Source organism: Squalius cephalus (genome assembly GCF_949319135.1).
Source record: "Squalius cephalus genome assembly, chromosome: 5".
In the NCBI taxonomy this organism is placed as follows: domain Eukaryota; kingdom Metazoa; phylum Chordata; class Actinopteri; order Cypriniformes; family Leuciscidae; genus Squalius; species Squalius cephalus.
The window spans coordinates 5,214,830-5,237,390 of record NC_137126.1 but is presented as its reverse complement, the minus strand read 5'-3'; the positions used below and the strand labels follow the sequence as shown (position 1 = coordinate 5,237,390).

Below are 22,561 nucleotides of genomic sequence, written 5' to 3'. Positions count from 1 at the left end.
GTGGGTGCAAGCACACTTGGCAATAAAGCTCTTTCTGATTCTGATTCTGATTCTGAAAAGTAGCAAGAGAGCAGTGTAAAGAGAAGCAGTGAGCGTTATGGTCCGGGTCAAATCGTGTCAACTCGAGTTAAGCACAGACGAGCGCACAGAAACTGACCCACGTGTCCTCTGAGCTCAGTCTTTTATTCAAAGCTCTTTAAGAAGTCTTTATTAGTCTGTTAAAATGGAAATAAACATGTTAAAATGGAAAAACTGCTGTTATTATTATAATTATGCTATTATTATTATTTACATTTGATACATTTGGCGTGTCTAACCTTGCGAATTAGGCTATATCTACTTACAGTGCTGTCTTACATTGCATTAGATCACATTGCAAGGAACTCAAACTTTTAATTAACCTACACTTTCTTTCCTTTATTGATATTAAAAATGTCATCCATAATGCCATATTGAAAACGCCTGCCTGTGAAATGCACCGCACAACACATGTATAATAATGCAACAAAGCATAACGAATTTAAATAGAATAAAAAAGTTACAAATAATGCGCCATCTCATTCTACAAACCAATGTATTATTTGTTATATTAATCTATATTTTAAGGGTCATTCCTGGGACTCCGTGCCTTTTGTGTCCCCAGTAAAGATCATGATCTTACTGCCTTAAAATGTTGAACAATATCAATTTTAAACCTGTATTAGTCATAAATAACACCATTTGAACTCTAAACATATTGAAGTTGATTAAAGAAAAAGTAATTTGAAATATTTGACAGCATTTTGCAACACCTCATGAAAATTTACTTGAGTATTAATAATGTAGTACTTTTAAAAAGTAAACAAAAAGGACTTTTAGGCACTTTTTTCCCTTTTCATTTATTTTGTTTAATAAATGGTTACATTTATTTACCTAAGCTTGACCAGAATATTTTTTTCAAATGTTTTAATTCACATCATCCTATCATGACTACACAGAAATTTATTTTAAAAACTGAGTTTGATTTTCTACATTTGATGATGGCCAAAACGCACCGAATACCAGGAATGACCCTTAAAACAAATTAAACAACTTTTCTTTCTTAATCGGGAAATGTAATGGAGTTTCATCTTTATTCGTGCCATATTTTATATCTTCAAAAGGAACATTTTGCACATTTTTCTATAAGCAATGCTGGACTCTTTCCCCTCAGAAGACCCGTAAAGCACTTTACACAACAGCAGCGGTACACCTCCTGATTTCCTCATTTTTATGTCATTTATTTATATTTATTTGTTTTAATTTACTAAATGTTTAATTTCTGTTGCTTTAGATGTTTTGTGAATTGCTTTTTAGAAGATCTATCTCTAAACAGTATCTTGCTTGAAAATTGAATTTATTGCCTCTAACTTAAGTTTCTATTGCTGTTTTCTTAAGTGTTTGTTTGTGGGGGATACGCACTTTTTGCTTAAGTGCGTAGGCTATCCCCTGTGATTTTTGTTCAATAAAAAAAAAAAAAAAAGCAGCGGCGCCTTTGCGTGACGTCACATGTGTGCGCCAAGATTCATTTATCAGTTAGGAAAGTCAGTCACCTGGCTTTCTAGTTGTATTTATGTTGTGTTTATGACACAGATGTCTGTCTTGAAATCTTTACCTGACTGATACTGATCCACTTTGTACTCGACGTCGGTTCCGTGTCACTCTAGTGTAAGTAACGTTAGCTTCGGTCAGTTTGGTGTTTGTCGAAGTTCTGAAGAAATCTGTCAAAAACCTTAAAAACGGAGGAACAGCCTCTGCTTCTTTTTTGTCCGTTTTGAGTAAATGTTGTATGTTTTATATATAGTGTATATTGAATAAGTGTTTGTTTCGTTTCACCAATTTTGTTCACATCTCATTTGCTGTTATTAAATGGCATATATTGACATTATTGCTAAATTGTAACTGTAGGTGTGAATGTGTGTTCTTGTTTAACCTACACTGAGAGGTCCAAATGTCCCCTCAAAGATAGTAAAATGTGTACATTTTGACATTGTGGGGTCATTTGTTCAGGCCCCATGAGGAAAACAGCTTATAAATTATTTTAAGTCATGTTTTAAAAAAAATGTAAAACAGCAGAATGTTTTCTGTAATGGTAGGGTTAGTGTAGGGGGATATAATTTGTACAGTTTTTACAATATAAAAACCATTACGTCTATGGAGAGTCCACGTAAAGATATAAAAACAAGTTTGTGTGTGTCTGTCCCAAGCCATGCAATGGGTAGGGTTTGGGAAAGACATGAAGACCTACTCCGGAAAAATCATCGCTTAAAAATTCACAGACAGTCTCTCGTCCATAGAATCACCAAGAGTCGGATATGAATGAAATGGTTAATGAATGAATGATTAACATTATAATCATGGGTATGCAAAGTATTGTTATTTTAGTTGTACGTCTAAACATCATCATTACTGACTCAGACACGTCTGTGTAACATCCATGACCTTGTCTTCTAGGATGTCTCTGGGTTTCCTGAGGTTTGTTTTGAGTCAGGCCCTGAGCCGCAGTCCTCGTCGACCCATCAGCCTGGTCAACTTGCCACTGGCAACCAAACCATCAACCCTCAGGCCAGCATGGTGTTGCCATATTGTCCCAGCCTGGCTAAGTATGTCCTTCTCCACAGACACAGAGAGTGGGGGCAAAGACATGACAGATATCCAGAAGGAGACTAAAAAGCTGGACCCGAAAGCACGAGTCACTTTTGGCAGCGTGGGAAGGAAGATTGGCCTGCGCCATATACAGTTACTGGGTGAGGATGGTGAGGAATTGGGTACAATGCACCGTGCCGAAGTGATACGACTGATGGACCAAACAGGGCTGAAGCTTGTTGCCATAAATGACAATTGTGATCCTCCATTATACAGACTGATGAAAGGGAAACAGATCCACGAAGAGCAGATGAAACTTAGAGACGCACAGAAAGCCAAGAAAGGTGCGTTTCATTCAGGAAATGCACATATTAAAGCTGCTATATTGTAATCGTACTTCTGTGAGAGTCATTTGCATAGTGTTTGCATTTCATGTTAAACTTAACCGTACACTGTTTTGGTCTACATGCAGGGCCCGTCCAATCAAAGGAGCTCAGTTTCTCCTCAGATATTTCCCTTCATGATTTAGACACTAAACTGCGGCAGGTTGTCAGCTGGCTGGAAAAGAAGAACCACGTCAGACTCACTATCAAAGCAAGAGCTGACAGTGGCACACCACTGGTATGGAAACTAAATAACTCGTGTTTGATTGGTAAATCAGTGCGTTGTTTGAATGCACATTTCATTTCTGTGCTTGTGTTGTTTAAAGTGAATAATGTTCGCAGTTTTGAGTTAAAGAAATGTTCCAGGTTCAGAACAAGCTTTATGATTAGTATTTTACCTGAGCTTGTAAATATAGTAATAACAGTGATGGATGTCTATGGGATTAAGTTTACCAGACTGGTTATTATATTTACATTTAGCAGATGCTTTTATCCAAACTGACTAACAAATGAGGACCAGCGTGAGCAATTTATAAGAGCCAACAACTGTATACTAGGTTTTGGCATCTTGTTCCACTACAGAATAACAGAGAGGGTGAAGGTCCTGGAAAGTGTCTTTATACCTGCTGTGTTGTTAGCCAAAATAAACAGCTCATAGTTTCATATCGCTTATATTGAATCTTATATACAAAAATGTAAGTTATTTGAGCTGTGAGGCTACCATTCTGAACACTAGTTACTTAGTATAGTTAATTATTTAGTTATACTAGCATGTTGTAGGGCTGGGCGATACTGCTTTCTACTTTTTTTCCCTATTTGGTTAAAACAATTCAGTATTTATTAAAAAAAAAGTTATTTCAGATCCTTCCCTTCTGTTTTTAGTACATCGTTGTTGTGTAAATGTACCCTAAAACTTAAAGCATAAGTAAAAATCACCAAATTAGAAATGAAAATAAATTAAAACAAAAAGCAGACTAAATGTTAACTGGTAAGAACACATTCACTCACCTGAGCTTAAGAATGAAAGGCTATTATCCTACATTTGATTACCCCGATACAATAGTTACTTTACATATACTGTTTTTATACACTTACTTGTAGGTTTTAAATCCTATATATGGCACCTTTAATGTCCAACAACAAATATTTTAGTCAGATTTATGGTGCTCCTGTTCTATTGCACTCTGTCATTAAACACAAGTATCTGTCAGAGCATCTGATGGGGCAAACCGTGCTAAACTATACAGGTGCTGGTCATATAATTAGAATATCATCAAAAAGTTGATTTATTTCAGTAATTTCGTTAAAAAAGTGAAACTTGTATATTATATAGACTCATTACATGCAAAGTGAGATATCTCAAGCCTTTATTTGTTATAATTTTGATGATTATGGCTTACAGCTTGTGAAAACCACAAAATCAAAATCTCAGAAAATCTGAATATTACATGAAATCACACAGTAATTACACAGTGATACCATGGTCATTGAAGCAGGTTTTGGTTCTTTTGGCAGTGTGCAGGTGCAAATCCTGCTGGAAAATGAAGGAAGCATGAAGTGCTCTGGAAATGTCCTGGTAGACGGCTGCGTTGACTCTGGATTTAATAAAGCACAGTGGACCAAAGTCCTCTTTTCTGATGAGAGCAAATTTTGCATCTCATTTGGAAACCAAGGTCCCAGAGTCTGGAGGAAGAATGGAGAGGCACACAATCCAAGATGCTTGAAGTCCAGTGTGAAGTTTCCACAGTCTGTGTTGGTTTGGGGAGCCATGTCATCGGCTGGTGTTGGTCCACTGTGCTGTCCACTCAACGCAGCCGTCTACCAGGACATTTCCAGAGCACTTCATGCTTCCTTCAGCAGACAAGCTTTATGGAGATGCTGACTTCATTTTCCAGCAGGATTTGCACCTGCACACTGCCAAAAGAACCAAAACCTGGTTCAATGACCATGGTATCACTGTGTAATTACTGTGTGATTTCATGTAATATTCTAATTTTCTGAGATTTTGATTTTGTGGTTTTCACAAGCTGTAAGCCATAATCAAAATTATAATAAATAAAGGCTTGAAATATCTCACTTTGCATGTCATGAGTCTATATAATATACAAGTTTCACTTTTTGAATGGAATAACTGAAATAAATCAACTTTTTGATGATATTCTAATTATATGACCAGCACCTGTACATGTTAACTATATCTTATGAGTTATTTTTAAGCCCTTTAATATAAAGCATGTCACGTTCAGGGCAAATTGCATTATGCACTTTCTGCTTTTTTTCAGATGCGCTCGTATCAAAATACTGTATATCAATATAAGCGGTATTGCATAAATTTTAGTTATAGTTTATAAAATGCATTAGGAATTGTGGCTAGAAATGTGTTTATTTTGTATGTGTGTATGTAGTTTGTTCCACTACATTGTCTTGCTCCATATAACTCCATTATAATTGCATGATTTTTGCTTGCTTTTAACACATCACAGATGTTGTCAATAGAGCTTGTATTGACCCTGGAACATTCCTTAAAGTACGACACAGCCAGAGCTTAAATACTGGAAATATTGGGATTTAAAACAATGATCCAAGTTTACACACGATTAGTTTATTTATACATAAATTTATTGTATTAACTAGAAACAAAACAAGTTACATTTGCTTTTACAAAAACACAAATTCTTTGAAAATGAAGACGGGTACAATACACTGGTACCTAGATTTTAGGATTTTCCTCAGTTGTATTTTCTTTTTTCTTTTTCTAAACAGGATAAAGTCTTAACTCAGATGGTGGAGAGGATATCAGTGCCCATTGGCTTTGTATCAAAACCCTCCGTGGTTCGTGGGGGTCGTGCTGCCATGTGTGTCCTTCGGCTTGCATCTGCTAAAGAATTGCAGAAAAAGGAAGCAGAGACTTCGAACAAGAATTTAAAACCTGACTCTGAGACCCCAACATCTCCTGGTACCTCCTCTACAGAGGAGCCAAAAGACTTGAAGCAACAGTAAAAATATATGCAACTTTCAATGCAAAAGTATATTTACTTTGGAGCAAGCCTCCAATAAAAATGTTGCTTTAGAAATTGTCCTGTGGGGTGAAATTAAAACTGGAAATTGACTTCTGACCATTGGACTCTACAGTAAGAGGGGTTCTAAAAGGTGGACCACTGGATTTGCACTGTTGTTGAACTCAGAATAAATGGATTTTGATTGGCTGACAACACTCTCAGATTTAATGGTCTCTAAATCAGAACTTTTTAAACTCTGCGAGCAGGTTTCTGGGATGTCTGCTTTTAGGATTGTAAATGATTGCAGCTGATCTCTTAATTGAGGATTTGTAGTTGACTCGGACTGGCTAATGTGTGGCACTGAAGATTCATCCGAGTTTGAAGTTTTTGCTTGACGTTTCTTTTTGGGTTTGTGACCACTCAAACGGGATGCCAGGGAACGTTTTGGACGAGGCTTCAGCTGAAAGAGACAAAGAGGGCAGTTATTATCAACACATTCTGCTTCTCTAAATGTCAACCACTCAGTTACAACCTAAAGACCAAGTCATAACAAAATGATGAGAGTTTCATGAGATCAATAAGTAGTTACCTGTTTCTTTTCAGGATCATGAACCACACCATGGCGCTGTAAACTTTGCTGTGGCAAAAAATAAAATGTAGGCATATTTTAAGAAAGTTCTCACGGTACACTGATTTAATCACAAATCCTGAATATTTTACATCCCAGATGTCCACAAATAAGACAACTGAAATTGGCCAGCTTTCTAATTTAACAATTTAATATGATTAAATTAGGAAGTATTAAGAAATATGAGAAGACAATGAAATGGAGCAGGATACAGTGGAAAATTAGCTAGTCTTTAATGCACTTCATAACATGCAGTGAAGCCAGACACATCTTGACATGGCTGAGAAAGGCTGTCCTGAAATGACTCGGCTCGTTCGGACTTTTTGTTCATAAATATTTTTTTATTATTGGTCACCCTTTATGTCTGTCTGTGGGTTTTGCAAATATTTAACAAATGAAAAACATTAAAAAGAGCTTGTGACTAAACCTCCAACTCCATTGGATCCTCAAACTGTCGGTCAAACCTCATAACTCCACCCGCCTCTATCGTGAATGAAGTGCCACACACAGTTTGGATCGTCATCTCTGCTTGATTGCAATGCATGGACAAAAAAAAGGTTGTTTGAATGAGTACAGCATTTTCTGTTCTCAAGAAACACTGCCTCCTGGTAGGTTTAGTTTAAGCCTAAATTTGGTTCTTGATTAGCTCTAGTCTTCCTCCAGGAAATCATCTTATTAGACTCTGGACTATACCAAGTCTATGACTATTTAAAACCATAACAGAGAAAGCAAATTTCTGCTCGGTTTAAAAGGTCATTTTAGTCTAGGACAAGGCTTAAACTCTGTCCGGCAAACCACCCCTATGGCCCAGTATCACAGACAGACCTTAGATTAAGCCTTAGTTCAATTAGGACATTTAAGGAGCTTTTATAAACGTGCCTTAGAAAAAAACATTACTTGTATGCACCTTGAGACAAAACAATGGAACTGACATATTTTAAGATATATCAGTGCAAGTTGCTTTCAGTTAAAACAGCTCAAACATGCATTTTAGTCCGGGACTAGACTTAAGCCTGGTCTATGGTCTAGCGGAGAAGAGTGTCTTATACAGCCTTTGTCTTAAATAGCTCTTCATCTTTAATAACATGAGATTCTGACCAAATTACAGAAAAAACAGAGCACCCACATAGGTACAATAAACTTTATAACCTGCAAGTTTATGAATAAGTAATGTGATGCACTTACTGCCTCAGATGTGGCCATTCTAATGATGGGAAAAACACGTGTATATGGGTCATTGACGAATAAGGTTTTTAAAAGTGTAAAAAAATAGAATGGAGATATAACTATATTTGAAATTATTTTTGTTTACCTAGGTGTTAACAATAAGATTTTGTGGTTTGTACAATCAATTAACACTGTTTTTTGTCATTTTTTACAAGATGGACAAAATGTCACCAAAAAAGTCATTCGGTTTAACCACTGATTTGAAAGTTAAAAAATGATTTGACATTGATGTTGAGATAGTATATAGTGTGTACCACAGTAGAAATATTTAAAAAAATTATCACTGATCTCATAAATGTAATCATTTATTGGACTGCTCTAAACACTCCAACATATTCAAGTAAAACATTGCACAGGGAAAGGAGAAAAGGGGAAATGTAAAAAAAAGAGCCTTATCTGCTTTATATTTGTATTATTGTAGTTCCTTTAGTTATTAAAAACAATATTATTCCATTTAAATATTTACTATATTGGTTTTACCGAATGACCTTTTGACACTTCAAAATCTTTAAAATACCTTTATATGTAGTAAAATATAATTAAAACCTTTTGGATTCAGTAAAAGAGATCAAGTTGTACTACCTTACATACTTTGGATGTTATATATTTGTTTTTTTTATTATCATTAAGGCCTTTGGACAAAAAAAATGACCCGTCACGTCATTGACCCAATATATATAAATTCGATATTCGCTTGTCAAAAACCTTATAATGACATGCAAATGTCTGACCATATATAAAGCCACCATATTAACTTTGACAACATTGTGTTTAATTACTTTAAAAAAGGTGCTATATCAGCATGACATACAATGTGAAGTTCATGGGACCATAAAATATATCGATACGGTGAAACATTTTTAGGTTCTGTTGGGCCATTTCATTTTGTATGAAGCCTGAACAGATTTAACACTCTTTGAGCATTAATGAAAAACAGTGCTTAACGTAATCTTAACGTTAGTTTTTTGTTCTTTTGAATATTTCAATTTGGCAGTAAATTAGCTTTGGATCTCAGGAGTTTTTAAAAAATGAATGGCAAGCAATATCCAGCGTGGGGTACGTTTTGAAACCAGCGGAAAATAGTTCGTGTTGAACCACTACTATTCAGGAAATGAAAAGAAAAAAAAACCCTGTATTTTTAAAATGTTGTCAAAGTATTATGGCTTTATGTATGGTCAGACACTTGCATGTGTCACTATACTATTAACTTAGTACCAAAATCAAGCTAAAATGGAGATACGAGTTTTTTACCAGCAAATGTCGGAGATTTGTGTTTCGTCCATCTGAGGCAATAAGTGCATCACATTACGTTTTCATATAAAGTTAAATTCAAGCTCTTGTATAAAGTATAACTTTGATAGTTATAAAGTATAACCAAAAAAACTGTGAACTGCTGTATGAGGTTTTGCTGACAGTTTGAGGATCCGCTGGAGTTACGAAGTTTATTCGCAAGTTCTTAGCATTTCCATTAGGGCTGTGACTTTTGTGAAAAAATCCTGTTCGATTTTTGAGACATAAGTGTTCATTGAATCGATTGTAAAATCGATTTTCCATGTCTAAAGACGTTTCCATTTTAAACGCCAAATATGGGCAAATCCACGGACAACTAACAGGCATTAGGACGAACGTAAAGAGGGCGCTTGAGACACGCACAAGTCAGCAATATTCCTGATGATTCACTGGCGTGAAGTTTCGTGCACAATGACAAACAGGAGTGCAACATTCTCGAAAAACAATAAGCAGAGTGGACTGCCATAACATCAATGACAAACATCACTGCCGGCTTCAACATGGCTGTGTTTACCATTAGAAACGTCAAACAAATTTCGCCTACATAGGTGATTGTAGACCGTAGCCCGAATCTGTGTCTGTATGCATGAGACTGTCTGAATACCAGCAGAATTCACAGTTTTGTAGTAAAAAGAGACACATTATGCATAAGTATAATTTGCTGTTATGCGTGTGTGTCAGAGCCTGCAGTTGCTGTGTGACGCGCGTTCGCTGCGGGTGTATCGTGACGAGCTCCGAGAAAAGACCTTTAAAATCGATTCCCTATTTTCGGTTTCAAAACTTGTGTTGGTTGGTCCGATCGATTGTGCAATCGATTTTCGAACGTAAAGTGACAGCCCTAATTTCCATAAGCGAAACAAATCCTTGGATTTTAGTTAGTGAGGCAGACTATAGGAAAGCATCGTTACCTTCATGGAAAAGGACTTGCCACAGCCAGGGTGAGTGCAGTTGAAGAAGCGCTGCTCTTCATGGAAGGACAGTATGTGGCTCTGCAAGTTGAAGGCAGTGGTGTATGAGCGGGAACATCCGTCTCTGGGGCAGTGGAAGACCAGGCGCTCTTTCGAGTGAACATGCTGATGCTGCTTCAGGAACCAGCTATCCCTGAATGTTTTCTTACACTGATCACACTGTACCCGGACTGAACACATACACACACACACACACCAAGTTATATATTTTGTAACTTTCTATGAGGTTGCATGCAATTGTAAGGCTATTAGGCTTACCTATATGAACTTTGCTGTGGTTTGTCATCTCTGTCCAGTTCTTTCCCACAAATGAGCAGTCGGCAGCCGTGCAAGAATAGCCTGGATCGGGATTTAACACATGAAAGGTCGGGTGATGCACATCCAAAGAGCCACAAAAAGCACCTTTACTTTGTTTTGATTCAAATATGCTAAGATTTTAACTTGTTACAACAGCATCAAACCTGAGTTTCGATCTGTTAATCTCATAAAGCTACTGTCTATTGGGGATCAGGAGACTGTACACTTTATTTTGCAATGCAGAAATAAGCTATTTTCTCTGAATCTACGATTCTTTAGCCAGAATAGATAAATAACTAGAGGAATAACTAACAAAGTCCAGTAAATAGTGAACTTATTTGTGATACAAACCACGAAACCAGTGTGTTTATGATTACTATAATAAATTCAAATAATATGATAAATACCAGTCCAGTTTGCAATATCAAACTGTCTTAAAGTCTTTGTAGAATTAAAATAAGTGGAAGTGAGTGACACCGGAAGCCTCGCACATTAAAGTTAAATACAGCCTGCTCTTACTTTAAAATAAAGTGGATAACCCATCACACGATTTGTGGATTATGTTAAAGTTTTTTTCTGGAGAGGCCAGGATATTCTTCAAAAATTCACCTCGCGTTCAAATGAAAAGAAAGTCATACAGATCAATTAACCACTGAACTATTCCTTTATGAACAACAGAACAAGCAGAGAACATACCATTGTGTACCTTCTCATGGCGCTTCAGTTTCCCACGCTGTGAAAAACGTCTCCCGCAGCCTTCATGCGAGCACCTGATGAAGAATACACACAACATCAGTCAGACACACCTCAGTTCTAATTCAAGTTTTATATTATGTTAGTTTACTGAGAAAGACTTCGATTAATGACCAAAAAACAAGGAGACATAAGACAAACCAGTGGAAAAAGTCTTACAAGAACGGTAGCAGCTGTGTGTGTGTACACTCATGGGTTTTCAGCTGGTTATTCTTCTTGAATGCTTTGCCACATCCTTCAAATGTACACTAAAAAAAATATATATATATATTTTTTTATAACTATTTAGACAACACAAATTCACATAAATAACATTTACCCACACAGCACAAAGGGTTAGTTCACCCAAATATAACAATTTCGTTCATTTCCAGAACACAGATTTCTGTCCCTCCATTGACAGCTACGCAACTACCACTTTGACGCTTCAAAAAGTTCATAAAGAGATCATAAAACTAATCCATATGAATTGAGCAGTTTAATCAAAATTTTCTGAAGAAACTTGATTGCTTTATATGATGGACAGATTTAAAATTAGGCTTTTATTCACATAAACATCAGTTGTGGTAAACGGAAGCTTTAAGTCCACATGAAATCAAAATTGACCATATTTACTTTGTTTGCCTAAATTGATCGTTTTGTGGTGAACAATTCATCCATGCAAGTCAATCCACACAAAAAAATGTTTTGGCTTCGTAATCTTTAATCAAAATCTGAAAATGCCCCTCCCCTCTGCATTGGAGGACCTTCTCCGATGATGTAGGTTTGAGGACTTGGGTTGGGAAACGCTTAACCACTCCCCTCAAACCGTTAGTCTGCTATGAGCGAGAGATGGAGAGGAGGAGCGCTAGAGTAAAACCCTGCCCTGTGTTCAATATTCCCTTTCACTGGGAAATACGTCACAACACTGGAGAAGGTCGTTTGCAACTTCCGGTTCACGCGGACTTTAAAGATGTTCGCTTGACCTGCGAGAACCAATGAGGTTCATTCTCGTGTTACACATCACATTTGAGCTTCAGCAAGAAGTTACCAATGAGGTTTGTTCTCGTGCATTAAGCCGGTTCGGTTGAGCTTCGGTCTATGTTTGCTGATCAATGTTTAAATGTGAATAAAAGCCTAAATTCAATCTGTTCATCATATAAAGCGATCGAGTCTCTTCAGAAAATGTGGACTAAACCGCTCAATTCATATGGATTAGTTTTACGATCTCTTTATGAACTTTCTGAAGCGTCAAAGTGGTAGTTGCGTAGCTGTCAATGGAGGGACAGAAAGCTCTCAGATTTCATCAAAAAGATCTTCATGTGTGTTCTGAAGATGAACGAAAGTGAGAATTTTCATTTTTGGGTGAACTAACCCTTTAACGTTATTAGTATCATGATACACAGTGAAGGTAATATCATAAAATAAAGGTAGGCTACTGAATGATTTGTACACAATGATATAATATTTATAAGGCAGTGCTCAACTGTCACATGCTACTTTAGAGTAGTATTACTAGAGAGTATATTTTAAATTTGTGCATTGTTTTGCATTGTATGCCACTGTTTTCTAGCAAAAGTGTTTAAATATAACTCAATATAGCCAACACCGAGTTACATTTAAAATGTGTTATTTCAAGCCAACAACATAAATTCAAAACTATTTTTTTTTTCTTTCAATCTATCTTACATAGGTTTACTTTTACTTACTATGTACTGTTTTGTCTCTTGTCTGTGAATACGTGAAATATGTTTCTTCAGGTTGGTGTTTGTGGTGAATCCTTCAGTGCATCCGTCCTCGGTGCATCTGTTAACAGACACTGCACGAGTAAACGACAGCTTGCCATCTTATTAAACTTAATCTAAAGGAAAGTCACTTACATGTAAGGTCTTTCTCCGGTGTGTGTCAGCGTGTGACGAGCAAGGTGATATTTCGTGCAGAAAGATTTGCTGCAGGCATTATATTCGCACTTAAATGGCCTCTGCGAAAGAACATGTATCGTTCAAAATCACATTAAACTGCATGGAGTCGTGTTGACAAATCGACTTCGCCTGAACACTTGACAAATGCCATATCGTTTAAATTGATTCAACTGAAAACAGCTTTCAGAATGTGCCTTACACATGCAAACACTTACTATATGTTTATACACGTTTCCGTTTTATTTATATGGGTTTATCACACAATCCTCAGTCACGTGTTGGCTACTTACCTCCCCTGTATGTTTACAGAGATGCGCTTCTAGCTTCCATACTTTGTTGTATGACGCTTTACAGTCAGGAAAGGAACAAATAAATATTGCGCTGGGATAAACATTATTTTTATGCGTTGTCATTTTTTCGGCTATGAGCTACCATGTGTGCGCCTTCATTTTGATCGTCAACGAAACTTCTGACGTCACAACGAACGTCAACACTACCACGATCCACCCAGTATGGAACGCCAGTGAGGCCAAAAGCGTAGACAAGTGCATAAAACACGAGCGGTTGCTGTTATGGACCGCGGTTTGTACCAAAAGAAGGGGGTTAGTGATAGAGGGGCATACCTAAAGTGGTTTGCATAACTTTGCACACTGGACGAGAAGCACCACATCTTTAAAATAAGAAAACATTTCAGATTCCTGCATTTTAATGCATTATAATTGCCCCAAATCATTGTTAATGTAGCCTACATAACTTCATCCTAGTCTGTATTTTTTTAAATAAAAAATGTCTATTTAATGTTATAAACAAGTCTATTTATAAATGTCAAAAATGTTTTAAATTAATCCAATAAAAATATTTATTAATTTAAATAAACGTATTAGGTAAAAAAATCATTTGAAATTAATGAATGAAGACTTGTTTCATCCAGAGTTTTTATTATTATTATTATTATACATTTTATTTATAGGCGCCTTTCTTGACACTCAAGGTCACCTTACATCATCATCAACAACAATAACAATATTTAAAAACAATGAGATACAAAACAATTAAATAGGAAATTAAATTTATAGGAATCTCTTGAATGAATGATTCATTGATATAGATCAAAAAGATTTTAAACATTTAACATTTCACTGGTTGCCACCTTCTGGCATAACCATGCAATAGAAATCTTTATTTGAAGCATAACATTAGACTATAGCTTCAGAGACAATTATACAATTATATATATGAAATGAAGTCTGCCTCTGAATGCTCATTCTCACAGTTTAAGAGTTTTGGTTATGAGCCATTCCTCCTAAGTGAATTAGGCCTGGGATTGTGCATAATTTTACTCATTCCCACAGATTTTGTGCTTGCACCAAAAGTGCATGCATATAAAGCTGCCTCTCAGTAATAAATTGAGTTCTTTTTCATTACTTATTATGCTTAAACAGTCGAATACACACAAAATAATGTAAAAATGCCGGTCTTGGTAAGTATTCACGTAAACTCAGTCAGTTTTGTTTTAAGTGAACGTAAACAGTTGAGAAATAAAATGCATGTGTAACTGTATAATGGATCCGTGCATCAGGTCTTAAAGTGACAGCAGCCTTATATACCTGCTGCCAAATTATGAAATAAAAAAAAAAATATCTATATGGCAGTTTTCCCCCATGGTATCGATCTGGAAGCCAGAGGAAGCCCTCGCACAGAAAGCCCACAAGTGAGAGTCACAAAGTCATAAGCAGATTTTTTTTTGGTGACTCAAATGGATCATTGAGTCACCAGTAGGGCCACTTCGGACCCACCAGTCAGATAGAGTCCCCGCTCTTTTAAATCTCGTAGATGACAAGATGGAGAAGGCACACTAGAAGGAATGCATAGTTTTGCATTGTCGTCCACCTGTGTTCTAGAGCAGGGCTGCCCAGTTCTGTTCCTGGAGATCTACCTTCGTGCAAAGGTCAGTTCCAACTCTAATCAAACACTTGATTAGATTCACACCCTGTTCCCAATTCACCCCTAAAAGGTCTTGCATAAGGAAGTGCCACAGGCGACTGCATGGGTGGTCTCTACAGAGACAAACATATCAGCGCTCACTCTTCTGAATGTACAAAATCCTCAGGATGTTTGAAGATGAAGCCTCCATTCCTCAGGTATCACCCCCCAACACGCAAGCAAGTCTGTATCATTCTTCAAATGACTGTACAATGCACCGAGCTGGTCCTCTCTTTCTCTGTAAACTTTTAAACTGGGTAATTTGTGTGAATATCTAGTTCAGTTACAAAACTCTTGAAGGAACAAGCTGATAGGCCCTTTACTAGTAATCTGCTAGCAATTACATAACTTACAACACAGCCCCAAGCTGATTGGCCTCTGCTGATTCTGCAGCCAATGAGCGTGCTTGCTCAACATTTAAATATTCAGGTTCAGTGTTCTGTATAAGATGGTCCTGCAGATGTCCTGTCCTTAGAAACCCTCCACCTCCCCCAGCTCCACCTGTCACCTGGGATTTATGCCTATTCATCCAGCAGCAGCATATCTTACATGCTCACATCAGCATGTATGTGTATATATTAGCAGTAGCAAGTCCATACTGCTAGCAGAAGCGTAGCAGAAGACCAAAGTCTGCAAAGACCAAATAGCCTACATTAATATTGTCATTTCCATTAGTATGCAAAAACTATTCAGAAGGTTGCCATGATTGAAAATCTTGAAAAATTCTTGAAAATCTTGTGTACTAGATGTAAACATGTGTTATGTGAAACAAGTAAAAAAATGTTTTTAACAAGGTGTTTGTACACATATGGCCACAACTGTTCAGACATATTGATATCTCTGTACTTGTACTCTGCACACTGACAATAATTTTGAATTTATTTTAACTTAACATGAAGCACATGGATGTGAAATAACGTAGTTGGTTTTAGGAGGTCATTAGTAATGTACTAATCTTCGTTCTGCACAGTAAGGGTAAGAGTTGTTGAGATATAGTGATTCTCAAGGCATGGAAGCATAATGCAATATTTGTCTTTTGCTACCTAGTCTTCCTCTAACTAAGATGGCATCTAAATTGTGCCCAACAGGTCTCCATCATTAACACCACCACCACTAGAGAATTTGGGTGGTGTTACTGGAGGGGGGCTCTGTGAGGCACCGTGAATGTGCAACTGAAGAGGAGTCCCTCGTCCTTCTGCTTGGACCACAGGGGCTGGGATAATCACATTAGTGGAAGATGGGAAGTAGACAGTGGCGTGAAAGCCGGGAGAGCAATGGCACGACTAATCCCGTTACTGCTGAGAGAGAAAAGAGCGACGCTGGCTCACTGCGGAGGCTGAGAAAAACCCTACTTTCCCAGGAGTGAGTTCACCTGTATGGTAACACACAGAAGTTGGTCTTTTGATGCCTATTACAAGAAGACAATTGGCACTTGGCACGTACCACTGCTTTTTTCTTCTTTTCTTAACACCATCTCGCAACATCCCACCCTCCCCATCTCCCCACAGTTAGGCGCCATTACATATTGTCAATGTATAAACAAAACATAACTAAACAGAGGACAGGCATTCCATGAGACCCTCTCTGACTCCCCGCTGGTGAAGACGTCCCCTACAGTAGGAGCCGCTGTGTGTGAATCGGATAGAGAGGGGGCAGTGCTTCCAAAAACATAGGACTAGCTTTATCTGTGATTTGTTCCTGCACCCGAGTTCAACCTTAATGCAAACTTAATACAAGAACAGGACAATAGGATGTGCTCTATGAAACCAATGCCCTGCTGAATTCACTGGCAGATGGCCACAATCAAGGACAGTCCTAGACTGACAAGGCGTTTCATGGGGCGGATGGGAGGACATGTCCCGCATCCCCACGTTTTTCTTCAAGAGAAGTGCACAGAAGCAAGATTCCTTGCACTCCCTGGCAACGGTGGGAAAACAAAACGTCAGATCTGATCCGTCAAGTCTTTAAGCTCTCTTCTTCTGTCTGTCTGTCTCTCTCTTGTCTTTCTGGATTGTACTGTTGTATTGGTATAGGGATTAAGCTTAAGTGGTAAAATAGTGATTTAATGAACTTTGCATGGCAGCATGCTGCACTTCAACCACGATCGCAAATAAGCAGGGCCAGTGGGAGATCGCTATGGGAACTTTTCTGAGCCATATGGAAACAGGGGCAAAGGCTTTTGAGGCTATGGATTTTTAATTCTCCTAAAAACAATTTCAAATACTTGAAAACAACAGTCCGAGTGTGAGAAAGAATGTTCTCAGGAAAAAAACAGACAGCCCACCAGGTGCTCTGTGTGTGTGATGCAGACAGTAAACAAAACAATGTAAGAAAGGGATGCATCCGCTCGCCAGACTGCTTTTCACTTTGCCGTGTATTATGTTGTGCTAACCTTTCATCACAATAATGCTCAGCTTTAAATCAATTATACTGCGGATGACCGCATCATCCAATCTAAATCGTTAGATTTAGAGTCGCTTGTTTCAGTTTGTATAATTTAATTCTCCTCTGATGATCAGGATTAAAAGACATTCTTTTAAGGCATTTAATGAACAAATACTTTATTCTTTTGTTAAGGCGAGAAAGGACAAATAAATCCAATTTGAACAGTTGACAGGTAAAATCTGTCCTTGCAAAAGGTGAAACTCTATTGAAAGACATTCATAAAATGTCATTCCATCATATGTACAACACCAAAAGTAAGTGGAGTATGTTACATTTCTGGAATTTTGTAAAAAATGAGCACTAATGCCACTATTGTGATTTGTTAACTTATCCCATTCATGAGGCCTAATGCACCCGACAGTGGGATTGAATCATTAAAAGATTGTAATCCCCCACCATTGTGTTCAAACAATGCTGCGTTTTAGGTTTCAAAACAGCATGTTCTTCAATAAGGAATATCCAGAATGCATTTCCTGACCTCTTCTTGAGTCATTTTAATTATATATTTAGTCCCTTTAGCAGCGAAAATTACATATTGTGCCTTTCACTCAGTTAAAGGCACAATATGTAATTTTCGCTGCTAAAGGTCGTTTATTCAAAACAAAGACGTACCTTGATGACGCCGTGAATGAGTGTGGAATCATGGGAGTTGTTGTTTTCACCCGACGGGACTCAGGCAGAAATCATATTCATGGATGAGCTAATGCATTACAGTTTTATTAACGTTACTGTAGTATGAAGCAGGTTGAGCCGAGAGTCGTGGAGTAAAACGAGGCAGCTGGAGCGAATGCTAATGTCTCGATTCCAACTGAGCTTTTATTATGCTTATGATGCAGTCGACTGTTTCCACTCTTCCACGTTTTACATGGTTAAAACAATCATACTAAATACATTTCAGTGTGTTGAAAGTTGTTATGCGTTACTCTGTGCATTCGCTCGGTGGCTGGTATGAGACACTTGTTGCACTTTGCAGTAATCTAGATCAATATTACAATATCATAATATTAAAAACTGGACTTGTGTTGCAAAATGATATTCAATTCATGTCATAACCGTGTTGAGCTATAAAACAATGAATAGTTTTCTGTCGATAAAAGTATCCAAACAGTTGCTCACTTGTCTAATAAAACACATAATATATTAAAGTATCTTTGGTGTTTCCATGGTTATCAAATCAAATCAAATCAAATTTTATTTATAGAGCACAATTAAAATCAACCTTGGTTGGCCAAAGTGCTGTACAGTAAGATAAGAAAAACAAACAAAACAAGACAAAAAACATACAAGTTATGGTATATTAAACGCATTAGAGAAAAAATGTGTTTTCAGCAAAGATTTGAATTCAGCTAGTGTGGAGGCTGATTTAACATGTAGTGGTAGGGTGTTCCACAGCTTAGGGCCGACTACTGCAAAAGCCCGATCACCTCTTCGTTTTAAGCGAGATCGAGGAACAGCCAAGAGATGATGATCTCTTGATCTGAGTGATCTGGATGGATTATGAATGATAATTAAGTCGGAAAGGTATTTGGGGGCCTGGTTGTTAAGAGATTTGTAGACAAATAATACAATTTTAAAATCAATTCTGTATCGGGACTAGTAACCAATGCAGAGAACGTAGGATTGGGGTGATGTGATCTCGTTTTCGGCTGCCAGTGAGCAGACGGGCAGCCGCGTTTTGGACCATCTGAAGACGAGAGATGGAAGTGAGAGGTAACCCAACATATAGTGAGTTGCAATAGTCAAGTCGTGTTGAAATAAAAGCGTGAATAACTGTTTCGAAGCTATTCCTGTTTAAAAATGTCTTGACTTTGGCTAACCGTCGTAAATGATGAAAGCTGGCTCTAACTGTGGCATTAATTTGCTTGGTCAATTTAAGACTACTGTCAAGATAAAAACCTAAGTTTTTAACTTCAGAAGTGAGGTGTGGCGTGAGGGTACCAAGATCAGTACAGTGTCTGTCAAAGAGCTCATTTGGACCAAATTGGATGATTTGGGTTTTATCGTCATTAAGCAGCATGAAGTTGTTAGTGAGCCATAGCTTGAGTTCGTGAAGACAGTCTTGTAGTCTCTTATATGTAGTGTTGTCATTATGTTTTATAGGTATGTAGAGTTGGGTATCGTCCGCATAACAATGGTATGACACACCAAATCTACTCATAATTGATCCCAAAGGAAGCATGTACAATGAAAATAGTAGGGGTGCCAGAATCGATCCCTGGGGTACCCCACAATTGAGGTGAGTCGCAGAAGATAGATGAGTACCTAATCTAACAGAAAAACTTCTGTTAGATAGGAAAGACTGGGACCATTTGAGTACCATACCTGAGATACCGATCGAATGTTCTAGCCGAGATAGGAGAATCTTGTGATCTACAAAGTCAAAAGCTGAACTCAAGTCTAATAGTACTAAAGCCATGGTATCGCCAGCGTCTGTCGTTGTTAAAATGTCATTAAGGACTTTTAAAAGAGCGGACTCAGTGCTGTGAAGGGGTTTAAAACCAGATTGAAAAATATCCGAAATAGAATTGATGTGCAGATAGTGTTGCAGCTGTATAAAGACCGTTTTTTCTAGAATTTTTGATAAGAAAAATTATCGGAAATTGAGGGTAACCCGGGTATGACGTCCCTGACAGACGACACAAGGCACGGTCCGTAACACTGGTTACAATTGCTGATTTATCTGGATTTAAACATTGTTGGAAACATTTGGTATAATGTTAGTGCACAAGTCAACAAAATATATATAACATTGTTCTAGTGGTTTTTGGATATTTTAATTAAAAAATCATACATATTTGCCTTGTAGTGAACTGAGGCAGAGTGAAAAATGAAGCCAGCCGAAATAGTGAAGAGATGTTTGATTCCTAGAACAAATTTTTAAAACTTTAAAATATGGATATACTCTCAGGATCACCTATCACCATGTCAATCACCTCTGCGCACTACGTTCCCCATAATCCTCCCTGGCCATCACCTGCACACTCAATTAACACACCTGTCTGCCATCATCCTCATCTACCGCTCTACATTAGCCAGCACCACATGCACAGAGATGGTCTGGTCTATGACTAGGACTCCATCAAACATTGTACGGATTGCTTACCTGTGTATTGTTTCTTTGTCTCCGCTACCTACTGGTATTATCTCCTGCCTCCAGTTCCTCCAATGGTAATCTCCAAAGACCTGTAAAAGAAAGTGTAAGACTGTCATTTAATCTATTCATCTGCAATCATCTTAAAGTGTGTGTGTGTGGTGCTTAGACTGTAAAAGGACCAGTCGATGAATTGCACTTTAAATCACTTCCGTGTTGGATTCAAGAGAGAGACCGGAAGGCTGCCGCTTTGTGTGGTGCAACTCACCTGGACTGTTTGCAATATCCTCCTCTGCTCTGTTGTCTGCAAAAGCCTTTACTCACCATGTGCATATTTGTTCATCAATAAACCACATTTGTGTTTCACCATATATCTATGAGTCTGTGTTTTCCTGACAAAAGACCAGACCCCAACGGATAAACAACCATGAGCTCCATTTCGTCTGATCCAGCCACTCTGCTTCTCTCCATAACCCAAGATGGCCGCCCGATTGAGTTCTATGTTGGAGTTCCTTCAGCTCGCCCACCAGGTACCATGGAACGATGAGACAATGAAAACGGTCTTCTGGAGTGGTTTGGATGACCTTCTGTTTCTACAAGTACCAGCAAGTGCTACCACAGGTACTCTAGCTCAATACATAGATTACGTGCTGTGGTTTGTCCTTCACTGTTGGCGAGGTTGTTGAAGGCGCCAGTCTCACTCAGTCGCTGTCTCCCCAATCCACTCCAGCCCTCTTGGTACCAGCGTTTTTGTTTTTTCCCATCAAGCTCGTTCCAGACCCAGAGTTCAGAATCAATCCCGTTACGGCCCGTTAAATTTCCTTTCAGTACTTTATTCCGTATGAGAGTTTTCCCCAGACCGAGAATCTGCTCCAGAGAGTGAAATCCCCAAATCCACTCCAGAAAGTGAAACCCCTGATCCCACTCCAGTGAGGGAAATTCCAGAGCCCAACTCGGAGAGCTTTTCCACTGTCCATTATGGCTCTAACATTTATGTGAGTCTGGGCCACACACAGCTCCACACCAGTCCAGTGATGGCTCCAGCCCATGAACCCGCTCAAGAGTCCGCTCCGGTTCACAACCCCATAGCTCCTCCCAAGAAAACGTTTTGGGGGGGAACCATAGTGGCCGAGCCCAGCTTCCAGGTCAAAGCCACGGAGGCCGATCCTCCCTGGGCCCCTGCCCAATACACCTGCCACAGCTCCTGAATACGCTCCTTCTCATCCTGGCTGGATTCTGTTGTGCGTGAGGTCACACCTTCCAGAGGGGGGGGGAGTACCGTCAGGATCACCTATCCCCAATGCTTGTCACCTCTGCGCACTACATTTCCCATAATCCTCCCTGGCCATCACCTGCACTTTTCAATCAACGCACCTGTCTCCCATCATTATCTAGCACCCTACATTAGCCAGCACCACATGCACAGAGATGGTCTGGTCCACGACTAGGACTCTGTCAAACATTGTATGGATTGCTTACCTGTGGTTTCCTACCCGTGAGTTTCTTCATCTCCACTACCTCCTGGTATTATCTCCTGTCTCCAGTTCCTCCAATGGTAATCTCCTAAGATCTGTAAAGAAAGTGTAAGACTGTCATTCAATCTATTCAGCTACAATCATCTCAAAGTGTGTGTGTGGTGCATAGACTGTAAAAAAATATGGACGTAGTGTCCGTGACATCACCCGTAGGTTTCTGAAGAGCATTTTTGAAGCCCAAAGTGTGCGGAGCCGGCTGTCGCCATCTTGGCAGCCCGTCACCGAAAATAGGCAAAGAGGTGGGATTAGCTGAGGTAACATGACAGCTAACAGACAGTAGACAAACGGCTAGTAGTGACAGCAGCGCCAATCCACCTGTCACTCAAGTGGCCACGCCCTAATTACACAGAACTTTAAGGCTTAATGTAATTTAAATGGATGAGTTATATAAAAAAAATCACCCCCTTACTTGTCATGAAGGGCTAAATTAGCTATATAGACCTAAACCACTTTTTGT

At 38.4% G+C, this 22,561-nt stretch overlaps 2 protein-coding genes across 2 annotated transcripts; one reads left to right on the top strand and one right to left on the bottom strand.

Annotated features, from left to right (window-relative positions):
- Positions 1-1,509: 1,509 nt before the first annotated feature.
- mtif3 (mitochondrial translational initiation factor 3) lies at positions 1,510-5,987 on the top strand (the record flags this gene model as incomplete). Its single annotated transcript, XM_079872602.1, has 4 exons — positions 1,510-1,686; positions 2,473-2,948; positions 3,077-3,225; positions 5,751-5,987. Exons 2-4 carry the CDS (start codon positions 2,474-2,476, stop codon positions 5,985-5,987), a joined length of 861 nt encoding a protein of 286 aa, XP_079728728.1. The 5' UTR covers positions 1,510-1,686; position 2,473.
- Positions 5,988-6,113: 126 nt separating this feature from the next.
- gtf3aa (general transcription factor IIIAa) lies at positions 6,114-13,555 on the bottom strand (the record flags this gene model as incomplete). The annotated part of the gene is made up of 9 exons (XM_079872601.1): positions 13,341-13,555; positions 13,009-13,109; positions 12,838-12,934; positions 11,309-11,397; positions 11,093-11,166; positions 10,358-10,438; positions 10,040-10,269; positions 6,576-6,623; positions 6,114-6,446 (listed from the first exon to the last, which is right to left on the bottom strand). Exons 1-9 carry the CDS (start codon positions 13,461-13,463, stop codon positions 6,114-6,116), a joined length of 1,176 nt encoding a protein of 391 aa, XP_079728727.1. The 5' UTR covers positions 13,464-13,555.
- Positions 13,556-22,561: the final 9,006 nt, after the last annotated feature.